We start from the raw sequence: 20,515 nt of genomic DNA, 5'->3' as shown, positions 1-20,515 counted from the left end.
CATTTTAAAAATGTTTTTAATGGAAAGGTATTTTCACAAGGTATTGACTGATTTAAGTTCTTTAACAGATAGGTAAAATATGAGCCCCTAGCTTCAAGCTGGGCAGTAAAAGGGTTAGAACTCCACAAGGGTGTTTAAATGCCTTATAGATAGTGTTTGTCATCTTATGTAGGGATTATGTGAAGTGTTGGATTTTTTTAGAAGTGTAAGATGGGTACCTAGAGGCAAGACAGGATCTCATGAAATCTTCCCTTTCTAACTTCTGAATTTGATGATGAATAAAAGTATGAATTAAATCTGAGATCTAGTCACATTTTTACCTCTTTATTGTTTGGATTTGGGAAGGGGTATTGTATGACAAAAAGGGATGCCTGAAGGAGCTTTGCATATACTGAAAATGTATTTTATTTTTGTAATTGACTAGTACAAAGAATGTAGTCCCTCAAAGGGATAAAAACAGCTTGAGGTTTGTATGACATCATTAGGATCAGTTCCCACCAGTGTTTCAAAGCCAGTAAAAATTCCTTTAGAATCCTTACAGCTTCATTGTGCTGTTCCCTCCCTTGGAGGGTCAAGTACCAATGTCTTTGCAAAAACATATTCCTAAGAATTGTGTGTGTATGGCTCTTTGCTTTGAAGCTTTAAAGAAACATAATTGTGGTGTTCATTGACATGAGCTGCTGTCAGTAAGCACAAATGGAGGAGCCAGTGACAAACTTGCACATTTCTTACTGCTGCCAAGCTCACAGGTCTAGATTGTGATGGAGCACACAGTGGCAACACTTGTCTGATGACAAGGCTGCAGCACAAAAACTCTTCAGGATGAAAGGTTGGAGTTTGAGGAGGGAGGTCAGTGATCTGTTCCATCTGTGTGCAACCACAGTAACTGGTGTTTTCCTTTGCTGGGAGGTTGTTATCAGAGACTTCTTCCTTTGCCTTTGCTTCCAAGGTGCTGTGGAAGATCAGAGAGGACACAGCTGTAGCTGTGTTGACACAAAGGGAGCAAGGTCTCAACAGCCTGGCAAGCAGTGTGATATCTTCTGAGTGTGTTCAGTAAGTTCTAGGAAAAATTACTGCTGACTAGGGCAACAAAGAGAAAGTTGGAGTGCTGGAAAGGCTTGGTTAACTGAAATTTTTCCCCCACCAAGGTGTTTTAATTCAATTCAAGGCAAAAAAAAAAAAAAAAATCCAAGACCTCACTTAGATTTAGTGGTGTATTAATGCTTTGGTCTACACAGCAATATCACAAGAATACCAAAAGTATTGCTCTTTTTAATTTGTATCTACATTGCTACTTTGAATGTGTATGTAGTTATCTAAATAACAGTTCAACAAAATGAATGCTTGACTGGGAGTCCTTTCACTTTCTCCTGTCTTTGCCATCCTTATACTTGATGCTTGCATGAACTGAGGATCTGAGTGTCAGGACTCTGGTAATGATAGGTAACACCCTGGACAAGTAAAACATGATTCGCCCATCTCATAGACATGTTAATTCAGGGTAAGCAACCAATATGTAATCCTTTCATAAATGCCCAGTGTTTATCAAGTATCTGTTTTCAACTGCCCCCCTAAAAAAAGGCACTCAGTTAATATATTATCTTTATTTCCCTTTTTCTCTGGCCATATTGGGACGTGGCATTCTCTGGCATTGGGAAGTGTGCATCTGGCAGCTTTGCTTACCAGTGGCAAAACTAAGAGAGGAACTGAGCAGGCAGCCTTAGTAAAAACATCCCATGGAGGCAGAAAGAGGATCCCAGTGGCAGAACATGTGATGTAACCTGCATGTGGTGATACAGTTTGTTAGTGCAAGCACATGAGTTCATCTCCAGAGTGGTTCTGCTTCCCCAGAACCACTCCAGAGAGCCACCTCCTGAGGCCACAGCACCCAGCTCATGGATTCTGGAAAGGAATTTCAGAGCAAGACTGAGTTTGCTGCAAGGGGTACTTCCTGCCAAGAGAAGTATTGCAGGGAGTGCTGGGAGGAAAATAACTCCCTCAAGTCTCATAAACTTATTTGATCTTTTTTAAAGCCACTCAAGGAAACTTGAAATATCAGCACAAATTTTTTTTCACTTGGGATTTGTGCAACACAAACCTCTGCTTTCGGGCATACCTAGTGTTGTGTCTGAAGTTATTAAACTCGTCTTCATTCTGCTACTACATATTGACTAACAGAACTCAACTCTGACTTTTCTTGAAGTTTTTTTTTAATGTTTCAGGTTACTGCAAAATCTTGTCAACTAAAATCATGAAAGGAGATGATCTTTAAGGTCCCTTCCAACACAAAGTATTCCATGATTGCATCTTCAGGAGCTTTCCATAGCCAATTGCTCTAGTTACATTTATTTGCCAGTAGATGTCACATTTACATGGTGTGGAATGCTGTGTAAGAAATGTCAGCTGCAGAGCACAGTAATAAGAGACTTGGAAAGTATTTAAGAGCAATAGGGAATGAAAAATTTAGATTGTACCAGTCACATAATATGTCAGGGAATAATACATGCAATACCAACCATGAGTATTTGTTCTTTGTGTATCAGTAGATTTTGCCTTTAAATCCTTTTTGAGTTAACAGCTGCAATATTTTATACTGGTTTTCACATCAGCATGAGCAAAAAAGTAGGTTTTGACACTAATTTGAACAAAAGTATTTTTTCATAATATGTATTATTGCATGGACTACATTAAAATGTCACTAAAAATCCCTGATTGATAGTTCCTATTTCAATTTGAAGCTAGTACTAGAGGTGAGTGTCCATACTCATAGCCCACAATTACATTTCTATTTTATGTGCAATTGAAATTTCAGAAATACACTGTTTTAACCCAAGATGGTCACCAATAAAAATTGAAAAGAGTTCCTATGCTGATTTGTTAAGTAAATAGTATTTATAGTAGAGTGGATGTAAAATTTTGTGTTGGATGGTAATCAAATTTAGATATATCTCTACTAATTATGTTTACAGGCAAAACAACAACTGTTTATATTTTTCTGAATTATGTGATCACCAGAGCAGTTGGAGAACAAGTTACAGCAAATGTGCTCTTGAGAGCACCCGTGATCAGAGCATCATCAACCAATTTAAGAGCTGAGTAAGTTTTTAAATGATCAGTTTAACTGTTACAATCTTAATGCAGAACTGTTGAATGTCATGTCTGCTCATGTTCAGATGCATCTGGGTTTGGTTTATATCAAAGGAGAGAGTAGAGGGGGGAACAGGGTCATCCAAAGTGTGACTGGAACATTTGCCCCCCCTGTAACAGAGCTTCCTTTCTTGCAGTCTGTTCTGGCAACCACTGTCCTACCAAAGCACTGTGTGCATGCTTTGAGCTTGCACATTGATGCACAAATCATAGGGATGCCATTCCTTCTGTTCTGCTCACAGTTCAGTGCCTGAGAGCACACAGAGACCTGTAAGTCCCCCAAACAGAAGCAGTGAGTGAGACCCTTGCCTGGGTCTGAGATGCTTTCCCAGGGCTGAGGAGCAGCATCCTCCAAGGCTGAGCAAAGAATGAAAGTTACACCCAAATAACAACATGGAGAGAAAATGCCAGTATTTGCTGAGACATGGTTGCTTTACAAATCTTAAAAATCTGGATATTTCTGACAGTCAGTTCTTCACTCCCAGGAGAAGAGCTTCCCAGCAAAGTGGGGGGAAAAAACTAGCACTATTTTTTCAATGTATTGTTTGAAATATAGTTGAAATTTCTGCTTGAGTTTTGTTGACACATTTCTGTCTGTAACTGTTTTTCTGAGTGCATCACCATGTTGTGCTCTTTCATTTTCCTCACTTCCTGCAACCAAGTGTTACATTTGAGATTTCCTAGACAGGTAGTTGCTATTTCACTGAGATGTCTGATCCATGTTTATATAAAATGTTTTTATCAGGCTGGATTCCCTTTAACACTGTTGGTATTTCATATAAATACTTTTTATAAACTTCTTGCTACATTATTACAAGCTGGGCAAATATGTGGCAGGTATTACTGCTAGTATGGGCACAATGAGCTGTGTTTTATACAGTGATTTTTTTATTATGAAGTATAAGCTTTAAAATAACAAAGGCTTAAGTCTAGACAGAAGCTTTATTAAATATGAGCAACTACTACAATAAGGAGTTGCACAACAAAATAAGTAGGGCAGGAAATTCTCAGTGAAGTGTATATAATTCAGGTGCAGGAAGATTTATTTAAGCAATTCAGTCTTGGAAAAAAGAGGAAGTAAAAGCATAAAGGTGTCACTGGCCTTTCATTCTAGTTAGCTACTGTACACATTCATTTTTAGGCTGTATGAAGCGGGTGCAACTTCAGTCATCTAACTGGAGATACATATGATTATGAGAAAAAGGTCAGGTAATGCACATTGTATCCACAGTACCTTAGGATACTAAAGCAAAGGTTTCAGGGGCTGCCCAGCAGGACAGAAGCCAGATCTTTGCCCCCTGCCTGGTCAGTGAGTCTAAGCAGGGCTGCTCTCCCCAGCCTGCAGCCAGGAGCTGTCACTGACCCAGTGCTGGGCACCATCAGAGCCCCCAGCCTGGCGCCAGAGCTTTCCCAGGAGGTTCCTACATATCTATAGACCCTGTTCTTTGCCTTGTGGGAGAGCACCCTGGGAACTGCAGGGAGGGTAAATTCAGGCCCACAGTATACACAGTATACACGCACCGTAACATAACTGCCTCCAAAATGAATGCCAGCTGGTACCAAGTCACTGCTGCATTCTGGCCAGGGGTTTTCTGCCTCCCTTCCCTCCTCACTTGCTTAACACCATTGTGATCTTTAGGCTTTTGTCTAGGCTTTATGCAGAACTTCAGAGCAACATGACAATACCCAGCCATGCAGAACACCCTGGAAGGCCAGAAGGGAACTGTGAAGAAGACACAGCATGGTTTCTGGAGGACCTTCCTGGCCAAGACAGGAATTGAAGAGAGGCACTTCATTACTGGACTCCATGGGCAGGGAACTGTCTCTCATTCCTCTGTGGAGTGCTGAAGTAGGGAAGGGACAGCAGGACAACAGGTATTAAGTTGTTGATACTTTGGAGCAAGGTAAGTGGCAAAATTCCATTCAAGCAAACTAGAAATACTATGGACAGATGGAATGGAAAATGGGATGGAAAATACCTTAAGTGAAGAAGGACAGTTTTCTGAGACTAAAATGCTGAAAAGGTGCAACTGGACCAGTAAGAGGGATTTTTCCTCTTTCTGAGTAGATAGGAGTTGCCAGGAACTGCGGAGAAGACCCTTAGTTACTTTTCAGTGCAAGGATGCCTCAAATCATCAGTACCATATAGGTGGGATAAGTGTGTAGCGTGGGGTAAGGGGCCATTCAGAGCAGACTGGAAGGGGAGAAGGTACTGCCAAAACCCTACTGCAGCTACAAATGTCCTCACCTGGAAGGTGAATGTACAGAAAGGAGAAAAGGGGAACAAGATCAGAAAATGCAGACCACAAAAGGACTGTGGTCATTCAGATGTTTGAGTCTATATAAGAATGTAAATACCAGAGAAACAGAGAGATCAAATATTGCACTTAGCAATATTAAACTAAAGATTATTACTAGACGAACAAACAGGAATAAACTGTTTCTATATTTTAAATTTTAGATTAAAATTTTTTAACCCCCTGCAAAGAGGAGCTGGACAGAGCCTTTCTGCAGGGCAGAGTGGGCTGAGATTCCCCACGGGCCCCAAGCCAGCACTGGGTGTGAATGTGCTTATGTGAGGGCTTGGCTGTCATGCCAGGAGATCAAACCCCGTGGCCTGGATAGTCCCTTTCCAGTCTGGTATTGCTAGGAGGGAAGTGATGCAAAAGGATTTTTAGACTGTTGTTAGTAATTGACTGGATGTAGCTATACATTTATTCAGTTTGCTGGGCAACCTGGCGTTTTACACCCATGCCACTTCCACACTCATGACGAAAGTTACTTAGAAACAGCCTGTGGCCCCATTGGATTCCCATGCTGCATTACATGGTCCTGAGCATTACATGGACTTGGTGCTTTTTTGGCCGCCAGCCACATCTGCATGAAATCTCTTTGGTTTACTTTCTTCCTCACAATGAGCAGCAGGAACCACAAACGATCGCGGCCAGCCCCGAAATGTCTCCCTGAGAACCCAGAGGAGCAGCAGGCACCTTCCACGCTGCGGTTCGGGTACCGGCGGCACCAGCAGCTCCCAGAGGCTGTGAGGGGAAGGCGCGGCCCCCGCGGGACTACAACTCCCAGCAGCCCCCGCGGCGCCGGCGGCTCGCGGCCTGCCTGGCGTCTGCTGCTGAGGGCGCAGGGCTTCCCTCGGGCCCCTAGGGCTCTGAAACATTCGGTCGTTGTTGGCAAAGAAATACGTGTTTTACACGGGGCTAGATCCATTCTACTCTGCATAATGCCACCTTATTGAGAGGGGTTTCTCCTCAATTTCCTGCGTTATTTTCTCACTCAGCTTCCCCAATGGTTTTTTTACCCAGGGCACTGAAAAGAAGGTTCCAAGGGCTTTATTTAGCCCTGGGGAGCTGAAATTCAGTACTCTCTGCACAGCTAGCAGGGTGCTGTGCTCTCCTTTTGCCACATGTGCCGTGCATTTTGTCTTCTACTCTTTAACTGCCAGGGACAAAACAAAAGGATAGGAAGGATTCCAATAGGAAACTGACATTTTTCAATACCCAGAAAACAGAGTCCAATGGTGTCCGATACCTGCACTGACCTTTGCATGTTTCCCCTCATGTGATAGCAGAAGTTCAGACAAACACACAGGACAGACCCCTGACCTGGATCTGCCAGCCCTGGTCTCCCTTGGTCCCCAGTATGGCTTGGAAACTTTTTCTTTTTGGCCGTAAGCGGGATGCAAATAGTCAAACAAAAGGCTAATTCACTTCTCTGCTTTATCTCCCTCCAGACATAATTTCATTATAATTAAATTACCTTACACCAATGAATGAAAATACAGGCCACAGATCATATCCCACACTGAATTTTTCCACAACCCATTTTCTTAAAATTCCTCTCTTTTCTGTTCAAGGTCCTCTAGAAGGAATGCATGCACTGTGTGAGCCTCACTTCAAATACTCAAAGGATTAACAGAAGAACATGATGAAAGGGAGAGTGTGAGTAAAATAGCTCGTTTATATTTGTATCCTCAAATGTCAGTTCATTACCAAAGTTAGAAACCAGCTGATGCAGAAAACTCATTATGGCTTCATTTAGAATGTTTATTTCTTTAGAGACAGAAAAGAATTGCCTTGCTTGGCTAACTTGTCCAATACAAATATGCCACGTTTTACAGTACTTTTTGGGATGGGAAGTAAAGAGGGTTTTGTTTAGGGCACCATACACTTAATCCTTTCTTTATTTTGTTTATCTGCATTTATTTAAATCCCAAAGCAGTGAGGACTGTTACTGCCCTCCGTTCTCAATGCTTCTGTCGATATTTGAGTGCCATTACTTGCAAAGCTCCTGCAAGCTCTGGTTATTTATCTGACAGCACATAAGTAAGACAAAATGAAGTGGTTTGGGAAGTTGTGTTTGCAGTCCTTTGCCCAAAAGTCCACTTTGCTGGTAATTTTAGTGCTTGTAAGTGTGCCCAGTTAGCAGTTAGGTGACCTGGATCTCCATGCAGTCTGGGTGCAGTAAGCTTTGTCTGGGAGTGAGACAGATGCAAAGTGCCTGGGACAGTCCCAGGTGCCCACTCTGGTGGCTGAGCAAGCTCTGTCTGTGCCAGCTGGGCACTCGTGTCAGAGCCCTGCAGAAATCAGGCCAAAGTCACCAGTAGGTTCTGTGCAAATCCCCAGGTAATTTGTAATGTCCCCCTTGCATTCCAGCAAAGAGCAGGTGTGTAATTTTAGTGCCTTGACTTGGAAGGAAATTTTTCAATTTGAAGTAACCCAGCCTGTTATGGATAATCAAAAGGTCACAGCACCTGATTAGTGGCTGGGACGCAGCCCTGGCTACAAAGCCCATGTGTGGGGAAACAGGGTGTGTTGATAGTCCTTGCTTGATTTCCCTTGCACTGACAGTGCATCTAGGTAATGCCTACCTGCCACTAGAAAACATCACCAAGCAAGGAAATACTTAAGAGAAAAAAATAGTGTAAAAAGAAAAGAAGAAGTACTGTTGCCAGAAAAACACGACAACTTTTGTATTAAACTCTGTGGGTGATTGTATTAAACTCTGTGGCAATGTTATTGCCAGTGGGACACTTAGTAATTTGTAAGTTCTTTGAGTTGATTCTTTCTGTACATGGTCTCCTTGTGAAATGAAGTCTGGAATTCAGACGAGCAAGATCTGCAGACTCAGTGCCTCCATCTCCTCCCTTTCCCATTGCCGGCGTTGGCACGGTGGGGGTGACTCGGTGGTGCTGTCCTGGGTCACTCCTCTTTCCCATCACCCGGAGCCTGCAGCTGCAGGAGTTCCACAGAAAACCAAGTGTCAGCTACTCACAAACATGTTGACGAACTCATTCTAGGAATGAATTTTTGTAACTTTATTAATCTGCCAGCATCTGGCAACTCCTACTTCGTACCTTGTATAAAATTTCTTCGGCTTGGTACTGCATCCTTCAACAACAAGGGATGTGTTTCCTTTCCGTTACCTTTAACACCCCGCTTGTTAGGAGGAGCAGAAATGTCCACAAGGAGGCCCCAAGAACCTCAAGTCAAGAACCGAGCTCCGATCGCTGCTCTCCGGCCGTGTGCCGCCGGCAGGTCCGTGCCCGCCCATACCGGCCCCGGCGCTGCCCGCGGCTCCCCAGCAGGTAAGCGCTGCGGGGTGAGCCGCTCGGCGGAGGCGCCGCTCCGTGCCATGCCGTGCCGTGCCCAGCCCGCCGGCCCCGCGTGCTCTCCCGGCCGGGCGGGGGTCCCGCGGCGCGGCGCCTTTAACGCGGCGGCCATGACGCGGGCGGTCCGTGTGTGGCGGGCGCGTCACGGGGCCGGGCGGGGCCGCTCCCGGTGTCACTCGGAGCCGCCGCGGAGCGCCCGCTGCCGCCGGGGGGCGGGGGCCGCGGGCTCCGCCGCTCCGCAGCAGCCGGTAGCCATGCGCCGGTTTAGTTGCTCGTAGGTAGGTTTTTCTGCCTTGCTTCCCTCGCCCCCAGCCAGGAGTGACAATGTGGTGCAGTGCGAGCGGGTGCCCGGGAGATGCTGAACGCGTGTGGCAGCCCCGGCGCAGCCGCGGGAAGCGGAGCCCCGGGAGCCCCCGCCGGCCGGGCCCGCGGCTCCGCGGGAGTGCCCGCCCCGAGCCCGGGGGCTGCGGGCCGTGCGCGGGGCGTTCCGCAGGTAGGCTGGTGCGGGTGTCGTCTGCAGTCACCTCAGGTGAACCGAGAAGTGATTTCAGGGAATTCGTGGAGTTGTTTGGTCAGCGGTGCAGGAAGAAGCATCTTTTCGATTAGTTTGTTACTGTGCTCTTGGTGCTTTACGCGCTTCTATGTGTATAATAAAGGGTCGTCTTATTTTTTTCCCTTTTTTTCCTTTTTTCCCCCGCAGCAATATTAATTGCTATTCTCTGTTTTTGCAAAGTTTTAGCTGAAGAGCATGATTTCCCTATTCCGTATCCCAGAGCTTTGAGACATTTCACTGGCATCCGTTAATGCTACACCAAGAGCATCCTGAGTCCTTGGCCCGTTCTCTGGTGCTTTCTGAAATAGAAATGGCTTACTTGAGGACAGAAGGGAAAGGCTTGGGTTATTTCTGCGTGTTCCGTGGAGTGATGGAAAAAGCTGTGTGGTGCAGGTACTCGAGCGTGCTGCAAGGAAGGAAACAAACTGGATTTTCTCCTGTGCCCTTCATGTGCTCCTTTCCTTTTTGGAGTTCAGTGTAGCATACCTATAGAAGAAGCTGCTCTAGTGCAGGAAGGGAGGTCTTATGATTTAGGCCTCAGGAGTTTGGGGCTCAATTAGTAACTGCTTACCAGCTTTATTTGTACAATGGGCATAAGTGACATGCTCATCTGTATCCAAGTCCACATTTGTAAAACAAGGCTATGGATTTCCAAATCTTTCTAAAGATCCTCCATCTGTTTGGATCCTGTGTATCACAGGAAGACCCATCAAGCTCTTGATACACAGCTATATATTGCACATCAGTCTCCTTGTATTTGAATACATACCGTTTGATCAAAATTTTAACACTTGTGAAAAAGATTAAATGTAGTATTACCTTCCTTGATTTTCAGGCAAGAATTATTTCTTGTGTTTGAAGCACAGATCAGCTTTCTTTTCTAGTTCATTAGCTACTATCAGCTTTGCCAGGCTTCCAGGGAAATCAGTCTTTGACAGTGCTGTTGCTCTCAAGTGGAAACATGCGTGTGTCCCTGTAGAATGCTTGTTTCTGTTACGTTACGCTGCACTGGTCATACTACCTTATTAAACACAGCTTTTTTTTTTCCTCCCTATCAATCAGTTGCTGAAGTAAAACTTCTATCCTCCCCATGCTAACTGTTGACATGGAAAACAAGGAAAATGGCTCTCTGGATGTCAAAAAGTAAGTGTTTCTTTTACATAAACAGCACATGGATTTTGAATGTAGTTTTCCTTTGAGCTAATGTGGTTGGCAAGAGTGCCCATGTCCATCTTTGCACATTTCAAATTCTCCCTGTTCTTAATGACTTCTGTTGTATTTCAGCTTTGAAATAGAAGAGTCCAGGCCACTGAGCTGATTAAAAGTGGTATGTGGTAGGACTGTATAGCAATGAAGAGATGTAGAAGATAGTAACTTAAATCAGGATTATGTTTTTTCTTTTCCTCTCAACCAGACACTAAAGCAAGTGGTAGCACTGTAGCCAATACTGTGCTCAGCTCACCTGTCTGTCAGTGGCTTTTGTAGAACCAGTGCCTAATGGGAGAAGTGTCCTGTGTGGAAGTTACCTCTCTGTGCCCTTCTCTGCTGACAGCCCACCTGTCTGGGGCTGAGTAGTAGCAGGATATCACTTAGGTGTCAGTTCCCTTCTGAAACAGATACTTTAAGCTGTTTATTGGAGAAGCCTGAAGTTGCTGGGGTTTTATTTCAGACCTAGAGGAGGAATAAGGCAGAGACATAGTGTTCATTGCTCTACAGCTTTCTTTTGTATGGTAAACTACAGGCTAAGGCATAGAAGTTTTTTGTAAGCATTTATTTAAGATCAGAAATTCTTTATTTAGGACTAGCAATTCTGAATGACATTATGGACTGAGAAGTGACATTCTGTGTGGAAAAATCTGGCCTTGCTGCTTTAGGATTACAGAAGCCATGGTGAGAGAGATGTACACATATGTGTATATATTAAAGGAAAAAAGACCATAAGGAAAGATACTAGAGTAAGCTCTTAGTCTGTTCTGTCAAGCTGCAACACTTTGTGCAGCTGCACCTCATTATTCTCTTTCAGATCTCTCTTACATAAGCTGTCCAAGAAAACGTGACAGTGCGTAGGCTACCAGGCACTAGAGTAAGGTAAATCATAATGGTCACTTCAGGCTACTGATAAAACACCTGATTATGAAAAGCATCAAAAGATCTGATGGCAGCCATTAAAATCAGCATCCTCCCCCTTCACTTGAGATGCTGGCTACACCACACCAACATAAAGAGCATTTTCCTATTCAGTGACTATGAATAATTATCGTGTGTCCCTTAGAAACCACCTTCCCTTTGGCAGGCTGGTTTCTACAATGAGCACTCTGGGGTGGGAGGAGAAAGGAGGCAGTCAAAGCAGGGACAGTTTACGTTTAATCATTTTCCCCAAGGCTTGGGTGATAAAGACTCAACCACTGATTGCTAAGTTGGCCTTTTAGAGTGGATGGAAATCGTATTTAAACTGTGGGACTGTGGTTTCTAGATGAATGTATATTGTATGTATGTGGGCATATCTACAAAGGAAGTATTTGACACTTTCTTGAAGTGCCTATAAATAAGCTGGATAAAATCTGTTTGTTCTCAGCTATATCCTTTCAGACCTTGCTGCTTCTGCCACATGATGGCAATAAAGGCACAGGGACAGTGGTGAAAAACAGACAAGCCTAATTTTCATTCATTGTTAGTGCATCTAGTATACAGCTTCAAAGCCTAAAATGCCAGTCCTCGTAAGATTTTAAAGCATCCAGGATGTGAGGCATAAGCCAGTGTATGGCTAAGCCATGGCTGTTATATATTCCCTTGTCTTGGCTGAAGAATAGAGCCATGTCAGCAGCAGTGTGAGGAGGAGACTGACAAAGTCTACAAGCAGAATGAGCCTCTGTGTGGGTAGATGGGTTAAAATCCAGCCAGCCTCCAGCAGTCTGCCACATGCCTTCCAGTCTTCTGCAGCTGTAGCTGTGGAAATTGGCTCCACTTGAGGTCCAGCATGATGTTATTCCTTGAGGCAAGAGCTTGCAATTAATTCCTGTGATTAATTAATGACTGAGGTAGAGCCCCTGAAGTCACTGCAGTTGAGCCTTGGATGGGGCTGGACCCAGACCAAGCTGCAGCTCCCTAGTGATAAAAGAGGAGCTACAAGAAAACTGGAGCACTTGGGCTGAGATAAAAAATTGTGGAAGGAGGGTTTGGGGCCATATTTAATTTGAAATTAAAGTGTTTGAACAAGTAAGTTAATTACAGTTAGGTGATATTTTTACAGACTGAACCTTTTATTTGCTGTTTAGGAAGGGTTAAATTCAATTTGTTTGGTTTTTTAACTGAGTGGTTCGCATTTAGTTTATTTTTTTTTACTAAAAATGAGTAATTGAAAGTGACAGTCCATGTCTTAAGGAAAATGCAAAGATTTAAATATAATTCCTCTAATGCTGCTTTTATAAATAAGTGTAGTTTTTGTGTGGCAGTTTTCACATTTTATTTCTTAAGCCTCAGAATGTGGACAACACCAAAAAATCTTATTTGAAAGGCGTTCTTTGATTAAAAAAAAAAAAAAACCCACAAGAAAAAAGTGCAGCTCTGATAAGACCATATAGCCTCATTTTCAATTTTGCTGAGTATTGCTTTCTGTGTAATCACAATCAGTGAAGCAATTCATGAAGTAAGTCATCATGTGATGAGCAAAAGTAAGAAACTGCTCCTCATTGCTGAGAGATCTGTGATAAATGAAAGAAACTGCTTTTAGGAGGCCCAGTGTAACACAGGCTGCAGATGGTCCCTGTGGTCAGATTTTGTTGCCATATTGACATACACATTTCAAGAGTCTGGGGACATGCAAAAATCATTGTTTCCATGAGTCCTCCTTCCCAGGACTCAGATAGTTGTAGGAGTAAGAATGTTATAGAAATGGCGATGGGAGGCACTCTGTGTATGGATTGCATCTGGCTGCTTTGAAAAATGGTCTGCCCTTGATTCACCCAGTTATTTTGCTGAAAAACAGACAAGTCTAGGCAAGGCAGAGATACTGACAGTTGGAAAAGAAAAAAATTGAAGGACAGAACAAAAATATTGTCAGGAGAGTATAATCTGTGTTTCTTTTCCAGCTGGTGCTGTTGAAATCAAAGTCCTGCCTCCAAGCTTCAGACAAGAAAATGGACAGGATTCTGACACCTGCCCTAATCTGTGTATTTTCAATATTGCTTCATGAGCATTATGGTTAAGCAAGTATAATGATGGGAATATTTGGCATGGACTTCAGGACTTCTGGTTGAGGAAACATGTTAAAGAAGCTCTCTCTTTTATATCTTGCTCTTCATCCTCATAAATTGCAGTAGAACAGGAAGTCAAGCTCACTATGTGGGGTTTTTTTTACCAAAAATTTTAAGATACACCGTTATGTTTGTGACAGGGTGATTGTAGTTTGAGGAAAAGAAATGCAAGATAAAGATAAAAATATGAATGTTTTGTGGAAAACAATTGCCTGAGGTTAATCACAGAAGGAATTAATTCTGATTGTGTTTAACAGATGTTTTCTCAGATGCACAGCTATTTAAAAAGTCCATAGATTTGTCTAAAGATGAGTCTAACAACAGTTTTGGGAAATTTTCTATATTGAGAATTAGTTCAATCATTTGGTGCCTTTTTTTTTGTTTTGGTTGGGAAGTTCTGTTTGTTTGTTTGTTGTTTTGCAAGGTAAAGATGCCTAGCAGTAATTTCTACCCATGTTACAAGGACAGTCTCATCTGTGTAAAGAATAATCCACATCTAATTCTTTAAGTACTTGGTAGCTGAAAGCAAGCTGCAGGCTATAAAGGCAGGAGTTTGGTACCCCAGTATGGCAGTTCTCATTCTCCAACAGCAAAGACAGCACACTTGTATGAAGATCCAACTGATTGCCTTTGGCTGATGTGAAGATTCATATACTTTCTTCTTTTCTGAAAAGAGAGGGGTCTCAGTCTTCCCCAGCATGAGGTGGAATGTGAAAGAACAGGAGACACTGTTCTGTATTGAAGGAGATGTATCAAAGAACACTTTTCCTGCAGAAGCAAGGAAGGAAGGGGGCACATGAGGCATGCACAAAGCAGCAGCAGATGTTCTGCACACCTTTAGTGATTACTTGTCTGCATTTGCACTTTGCAGTTCACTAGAGAATGGGAGACCTCTGGATCCTGCTGACTGGGCTGTTACTGATGTTGTGAATTATTTCAGAACAGCTGGATTTGAAGAACAAGCCAGTGCTTTTCAGGAACAGGTAAATCTCTTAGCAAACACCTTTTGACTGCCACCAGTTTCTCACATTGCAAATTTTTGCTGTGAGCCTGGTTATATACTGTAAAATAGGTGAGAAAATCCCACATTAATGGTGGGATTTGAGTCTGTTATTGGGTGACAATGCATGGGACTGTGATCTCTGAGTAATGTAATAATCTCTCTTGTTCTGCAAGCTGTGGATAATGAGTTGGAGTTTGTTTAAGATAGGATTCAGAAAGGTGAGAAATCTAAATAAATTTTCTGGCTTGAACTCAGTCTCCCTATACAACCCACTCAGTTTCACTGTCTTGTTATTTAAAATGTGAATGGTGTTTAAAATGTGAATTCCCTTCTTTCTTAGTGTATTGTGTAATTACACTCATGAGTATTTATAAAACCTGGGGCTTCTAAGCAACAATGTGAGTGTGAAGGCATAGGGTGACAAAGGGGCTGCTGTGTTGCACTGAACTTGGCAGTACAAGTGAATATGGAAAGGACAGATTGGCACTAAGTTGGCAGAGGAGCAGCATTTTTGTAGGACTCAGTCTGAGAAAAGGTTGGGTCTTTGTTTGTGGGCCCTGTAACTGCTGATACTGATGGGGGGCTTCTGCTGGTAGATTAGGTCAGAGCTTAAACAGTCAGGTGGCCCATTGGGACTCACCTGCCAGCAGCTGGGGCTGTGTGCTGGTGGGGCAGGCTTGGGGAGTCAGCTTGCTTGGCCTACAGCCCCCCTGTTCCATAGAGAACTAACTTACATCACATTGCCACTTCAGCACCTCCCCAGATTAGTCTGTAGGCTTGTGTGTGACTACCAGCAAATCAGTCACCCCCACTTGTAATTAGTTATCAAAATAGATGGCTCGACCTTCCAAGGTACTGAGCTGGTGCAAGTTACTGGCAGCTTTGCAGGGAGCCTGTCCTTGGCCCCTGAAATAACGTCGTGGTTGGGCAGGGTAATGTTGCTGATCTTCAGCACCACGTCTGTGAAATCCAGTCTGATTGTAACTGATGCATATAACAAAGTATCTAAATTCAGTTCTTTGTTCTTGAGGGTGAAAAGCCTGGTGTTGGGTGATTATCTAGCAGGCTGCAGAGAAGGTTCTTTCTGCAGCTGCTGCTAGTTTTTCAGAATTTGAAGATGAGTGAACAGGCTAAAAAGGAAAGTGTTTGAGTGTGTCCATTCCTTAATACCAGCATCCATCTCACAAAAGCCCTGGAAATGTGGGCAACGACACAGGCAAAGTAATTGTGGTCTCTGGGAGTCTTTTCCTTATACTGACAGATACCTCTGGCTTCCATCAAATATCTCGACCTCTTTGCCTCACAGCTGGCAATTATTGTCAATAATATTGAAATAATTACTACTGATTTTGTAGCAAAAAGGTGAGGCTGATTTCTGAGTTTTGACAAATCAGTCTGCAACAGCAGCCTTGTAGGTTTTATTAGTATTTTGCAATGAGTATAAGTGGTTTCAGTAGGGTAACTGAGGACTCTGCTGGGACAGCCATGTGCAGAAATGTGGCTGTGATTCCACTGCCAACTTCACCTTATGCTAAAACCTTGCAAAGAGGGGCTGACAGCTGCCACCAGGATGTGGCCAGGAGCTGAGGGATGGATAATTGCAGCAGAAGTCATTGCCATTTCCTTCTTCCTCTCCATTAGCAGCATGAGGAGCAGCAAGCGCCTGGTTCTATGTGCCAGGTTTGCCAGCCTGTTCCCTGTCTGCATCAAGAACAGCCCCATAAACAATCCTCTCCCTAACTTCTTATCAGTGGTGCTGTCCAGTTTCTTCTACACTAACTGCTACCACTAACTTTACCTGTGTTCTTACAGTATTTTTGTCAGGATCTCCCAGGTATGGCAGTGCAGACAGGTTCATTTTGAACCTTTAGCCATCCTCTGTCTATAGAGCACCAGGCATGCAGCTGCAATTCTGGCCATCTCTATTTTCCTCTGTCACTTGCAGTTGCCTGGGCCCCAGAAACCCAGTTTCATTTGATCTACTGCCCTGAATATGTACTGGAAGAGGAATGAGATTGTAAGCAGTAAAGGAAAGTATTCAGTTTCACCTACAACTGCTTCAGTAGGGGTAGCACAATGGTTTCCTTAGGAAATATCCTTAGCCCGGAATGTAATCATGACATCTTTTATTACACTGAGCTTTTACACAGCAATAACTAGGTCCACACTTTCCTTTGATGAATCTGAATACATCTGGACTCACCTGAAACAAGTGTCTCAAAAGATCTTTGAGACCTGAATTTTTTGTACAATACTTGAAGGATAATTAGGAGACATTTTAAGGGCTGCAGAAAGTTTTATTAACCTCTATTGTAAGTGCTGGTAGGAAGTGATGCTTGTATGATAATTATCTGTTATTCCTTCTTGGAGTTCCCTGATGTCAGCAAATCAAAAGAGTTCACTGATGAAAACAGATTCAGCTGAAGGATGTTGCCCAATAACAAAAATCCATAACATCAGCAAGCAAATCAGACAAGCCAAGAAGTTGAGGACACAGGATATCTGAAGAGGGAGGAGTAGCAGTTGCAGGACGAGGGTGTGGACACTTTCAGAAAAATACAGCTTGCCAATTTGTGGCTGAGCTTTCTGTAGGAGTCCTGGAAGCACAGGGGACTGTGGCTCACTCCAAGACTGAAGCTGTTTATAAGGTCTCAAGTTGTGCTTGTGCTCTGACCTTTGTTATGTCCATGTGGCTTCTTGAGCATTGTGTTGTGATAGCCAGACATGCCCAGGTGACCCAGTTTGCTGGCCTCACTGCAATGCCTTACCAGAAGGGAAACTGGGGTTTGACATCAGCTGGGGTCCACTGCTGCTTTCTGGCAGAGCCACAGTAGGGAGGAGCACGTGAGTGTGCTGGCTTACTCTAAAACTTTGCATTTCTCAGTCACTTAGAAGGGATGGTGGGGGGACTTGAAGCTTAAGCAGTCCCCTGGTTATTTGTTGAAGACAGTGTGATATTGGTGTTAAGGTCATCCTGGCACCTGGATAATTACTGTTAGCTTGACTTGTGCAGAGAAGTTTCTCTGCAAGTAGCATTTAAAGACATACTGAGAGCTAGCATTGAAATTGCACCCTGAAAAAAATCCAGAAAATAGAGAAGTAGTGGAGAAGAGATCAGAGAAGTCACCAGAGCATACGAAATCTTACCTGGTGCAAAAAAGGGTGTGACAATTCTGCAGGATCAGGTAAATGTGGAAAACTTAAAGGAAGTGAAAAAGGTAAAGCTTACAATTCACACAAAGATATAAAATGCTAGAACTCTGAATATGTAATCACTCCTTCCTACACAGCTGTATTTAAAGAATCAGTTTCCTATTCAGTGGAAGTCTTAGTAGTTACCAGCATTTCTGCAAAGCACAGGGAACCCTGTGGAAGAAGAAGGGAAAGGAATAGATGCTTTTTTCCTATTCTTGGAGTTTCTCCTATTCCAGGTACTGGATTTACTCCATTTGGATCCTACCAAGCTGGAGGCTGTTCTTCCTCCATAGCATCGTTGAACAGCAGCAGAAAAGGCAACTTCAGATCGGTCATAGCAATGAGCAAAACACTCACTGGTGTCAAAATTCCCACAGAAAGAATTGTGACGAATGGAAAAGAGAGGATAGAAACTGGTTTTTTCCATTAACATTCTCAACAGTAATTGGAAAGAGGCACCTGCTATAATTGGGTAAAAAGTTATTGGAAACTTTTTTTTCTTTTAGAATTACTGTTACTTTATGCTTCCCTGAGGGATTAGTAGTTGTATACATCTTGGGGATATTTTTTAAAAATGCCACTTTCAGCTGATCTTTGACTATGTTGTCGTTTGTCCATGTATTTTGTATTTATAAAATTTATCAAAATTTAAGAGAGATCCATCTTGACAAATTCCTGCTGAGCTCTAATAGAAGTCTTCTTTTCGTCTTGCATTGTAATCAAGGATTGGATCTCTGATATTTTCAAGATAATAGAAGGGAGTGAAGAGATGTGGATTCTTTCTCTTCCATTTTGAGTTTAAAAATGATTTAGAGGGAGTTTTCAAGCATATGTCAAGGTTTTAAGATGGAAAACAAAAACCCAAAGCCTACAGGATTTCTAACCTAAACAGGTCTGAAAGGAAAAAAAATCCCACCCTATCTGTGATTTACAAGAGGTATTTTAAGCAGGAAAGTGTTAGGGCTGTTGAAACTTAGGCTGACAAGTTGCTGCTTTTCTCATTTTCCCTTAAAAGTAGAGGAAGAGAAGTTTTCTCAGTGTGTCAAGTTCTAGTTAAGCCCTTCCAAAATTTTTGATTGCAAGAGCCTTTTCCTTTTTTCTCCCCCACAGGATGCATGGGAAGGTTGGCCTTTTAAAGAAGGCACCTGAAGTTATTAGCAGATATTCACTGGTTTAAACTTGCATATTGCTGTCAATAGTAATTCTTCTGAAATGCACTTCATAAGCTGCATTCTTAGGAGTATCCTTCCCTAAATGGCTGATAATTAGGCATTCTTCACTTGTACCTATTAATTAGAAAAAGGTTTACAAGGAGGGAATTTTGAAATTAGGCTCATTTGGATTTTGTGCTTGACTAAATAGTATTTATGCCTTAGTCAGCACAGGTGAGCACTTGAAAAACAGACAGCAAGCAGAATTCAGCAGCTGTGAACATGGTTTCAGGAAAATCAAGGCTACTATTTTCCTCACTGATCCTCTCTAGTAGTATTCCATTTGTTGCATGACTGTTCTCCTCTGTTAGATTTGTACATTTGTCTTTATCAACTCTTTAATTCTTCTTATAGGAAATTGATGGCAAATCATTACTGTTGATGACAAGAAATGATGTACTGACTGGACTTTCATTAAAACTGGGGCCTGCGCTGAAAATCTATGAATATCACGTAAAACCTCTACAGACACAACATCTAAAGAACAACTCTTTATAGCTAATTGTCTAATTGGGGTCATGCTGTGCCTCAAGGGAAAAATAAGCAATTTGGTTTCATGTGATGGAACTTTGTAAAGAGAGAATATATCTATTAAGAGTTTAAACCAAATTAGAATATATATCCTATTGGATAGAGCTGGCAATATACTATATGCTGAGTCTGAACTGAGAGAGGTGGTGTGTATTTTTTACATAGTACATAATGATTTTCTCTTTTAGGAAGTGTCAATGAGCATGTTGAGATAGCTACATCACTGTATCCAGAACAAAAGGGAGGTATGTCATTCTCATTTTTGAGCCAGACGTGTTCTTGATTTCATTAATTAAGATACCAAAAAATTAAACAAAAAGAACCCCAAAGTTTACATGCATCTTTAGAGAGAGGAACCAATTAAAGTAGGTCTTGGTTTACACTAAAGACCTACTAAAATTATTACTACTTATAATTTCAGGATGGGACTGACACTTGCCAAGTCACCCTTTTTTGCAGAGGGTCCTATTTTGACCTTATTAAGGTTTACTTGTGGTATGCTGCAATGTTTAAAGCTGTACATAGAACTAACATAACTCCTTCGATAGCAGAAGGTGTTGCTGACAGGTGAAACTGAGTTGTGTATTTTTTGCTGTCCTTTAAATTTTCAGCTATTCACCTGTTTTTAATAGTAGTCCTATGTAAAATATAGTTGGTTTTTAAAGGTTTGTGTTGCTTTGCAAACAAAAAAGCTTCATTTTATTCCTTTTTTAATTTATGATTGTTTTCTAACATTATGCAGAAATTTGTAAAAAGTAAAATTCTGCACATTTTTAATATTGTCTGTCTTTGGTGTTGTAATGATTGATTTTTTTTAATGCTTTACTTAACACTTTGAATACTTGTTTTAAGAACTGAAAGAAGCTGTCTTGTCACCATACATCTCTGTTAAAAGAGAGTCATGTTCAATCTGTTTGTACTGGTTCCCTATTTGATAGGTTGCTTGCTATATCCCAATAAAACATTGCTTATGTTTGGATTCAGTTTACTTTACAGATC

General features: G+C 42.3%; 1 protein-coding gene across 4 annotated transcripts; it reads left to right on the top strand.

Annotated features, from left to right (window-relative positions):
* The first annotated feature begins 8,688 nt into the window (after positions 1-8,688).
* Positions 8,689-20,480, top strand: SAMD13 (sterile alpha motif domain containing 13). Of its 4 annotated transcripts, XM_064720445.1 has the most exons (5): positions 8,937-9,048; positions 9,504-9,716; positions 10,386-10,466; positions 14,448-14,559; positions 19,340-20,480. In XM_064720445.1, the coding sequence occupies exons 3-5, from the start codon at positions 10,414-10,416 to the stop codon at positions 19,481-19,483; spliced, it is 309 nt and encodes a 102-aa protein (XP_064576515.1). In that variant the 5' UTR covers positions 8,937-9,048; positions 9,504-9,716; positions 10,386-10,413; the 3' UTR covers positions 19,484-20,480. The 4 variants fall into 4 exon arrangements, with proteins under 4 accessions (XP_064576516.1, XP_064576515.1, XP_064576513.1 ...); XM_064720446.1 differs by lacking the exons at positions 8,937-9,048; positions 9,504-9,716 and adding an exon at positions 8,689-8,746; XM_064720443.1 differs by lacking the exon at positions 9,504-9,716.
* Positions 20,481-20,515: the final 35 nt, after the last annotated feature.

The sequence above is a fragment of the Zonotrichia leucophrys genome, chromosome 8 (assembly GCF_028769735.1).
Source record: "Zonotrichia leucophrys gambelii isolate GWCS_2022_RI chromosome 8, RI_Zleu_2.0, whole genome shotgun sequence".
NCBI classification, from domain to species: Eukaryota; Metazoa; Chordata; class Aves; order Passeriformes; family Passerellidae; genus Zonotrichia; species Zonotrichia leucophrys.
The sequence above is the reverse complement of the archived record's forward strand: the minus strand, read 5'-3'. Positions and strand labels throughout refer to the sequence as shown.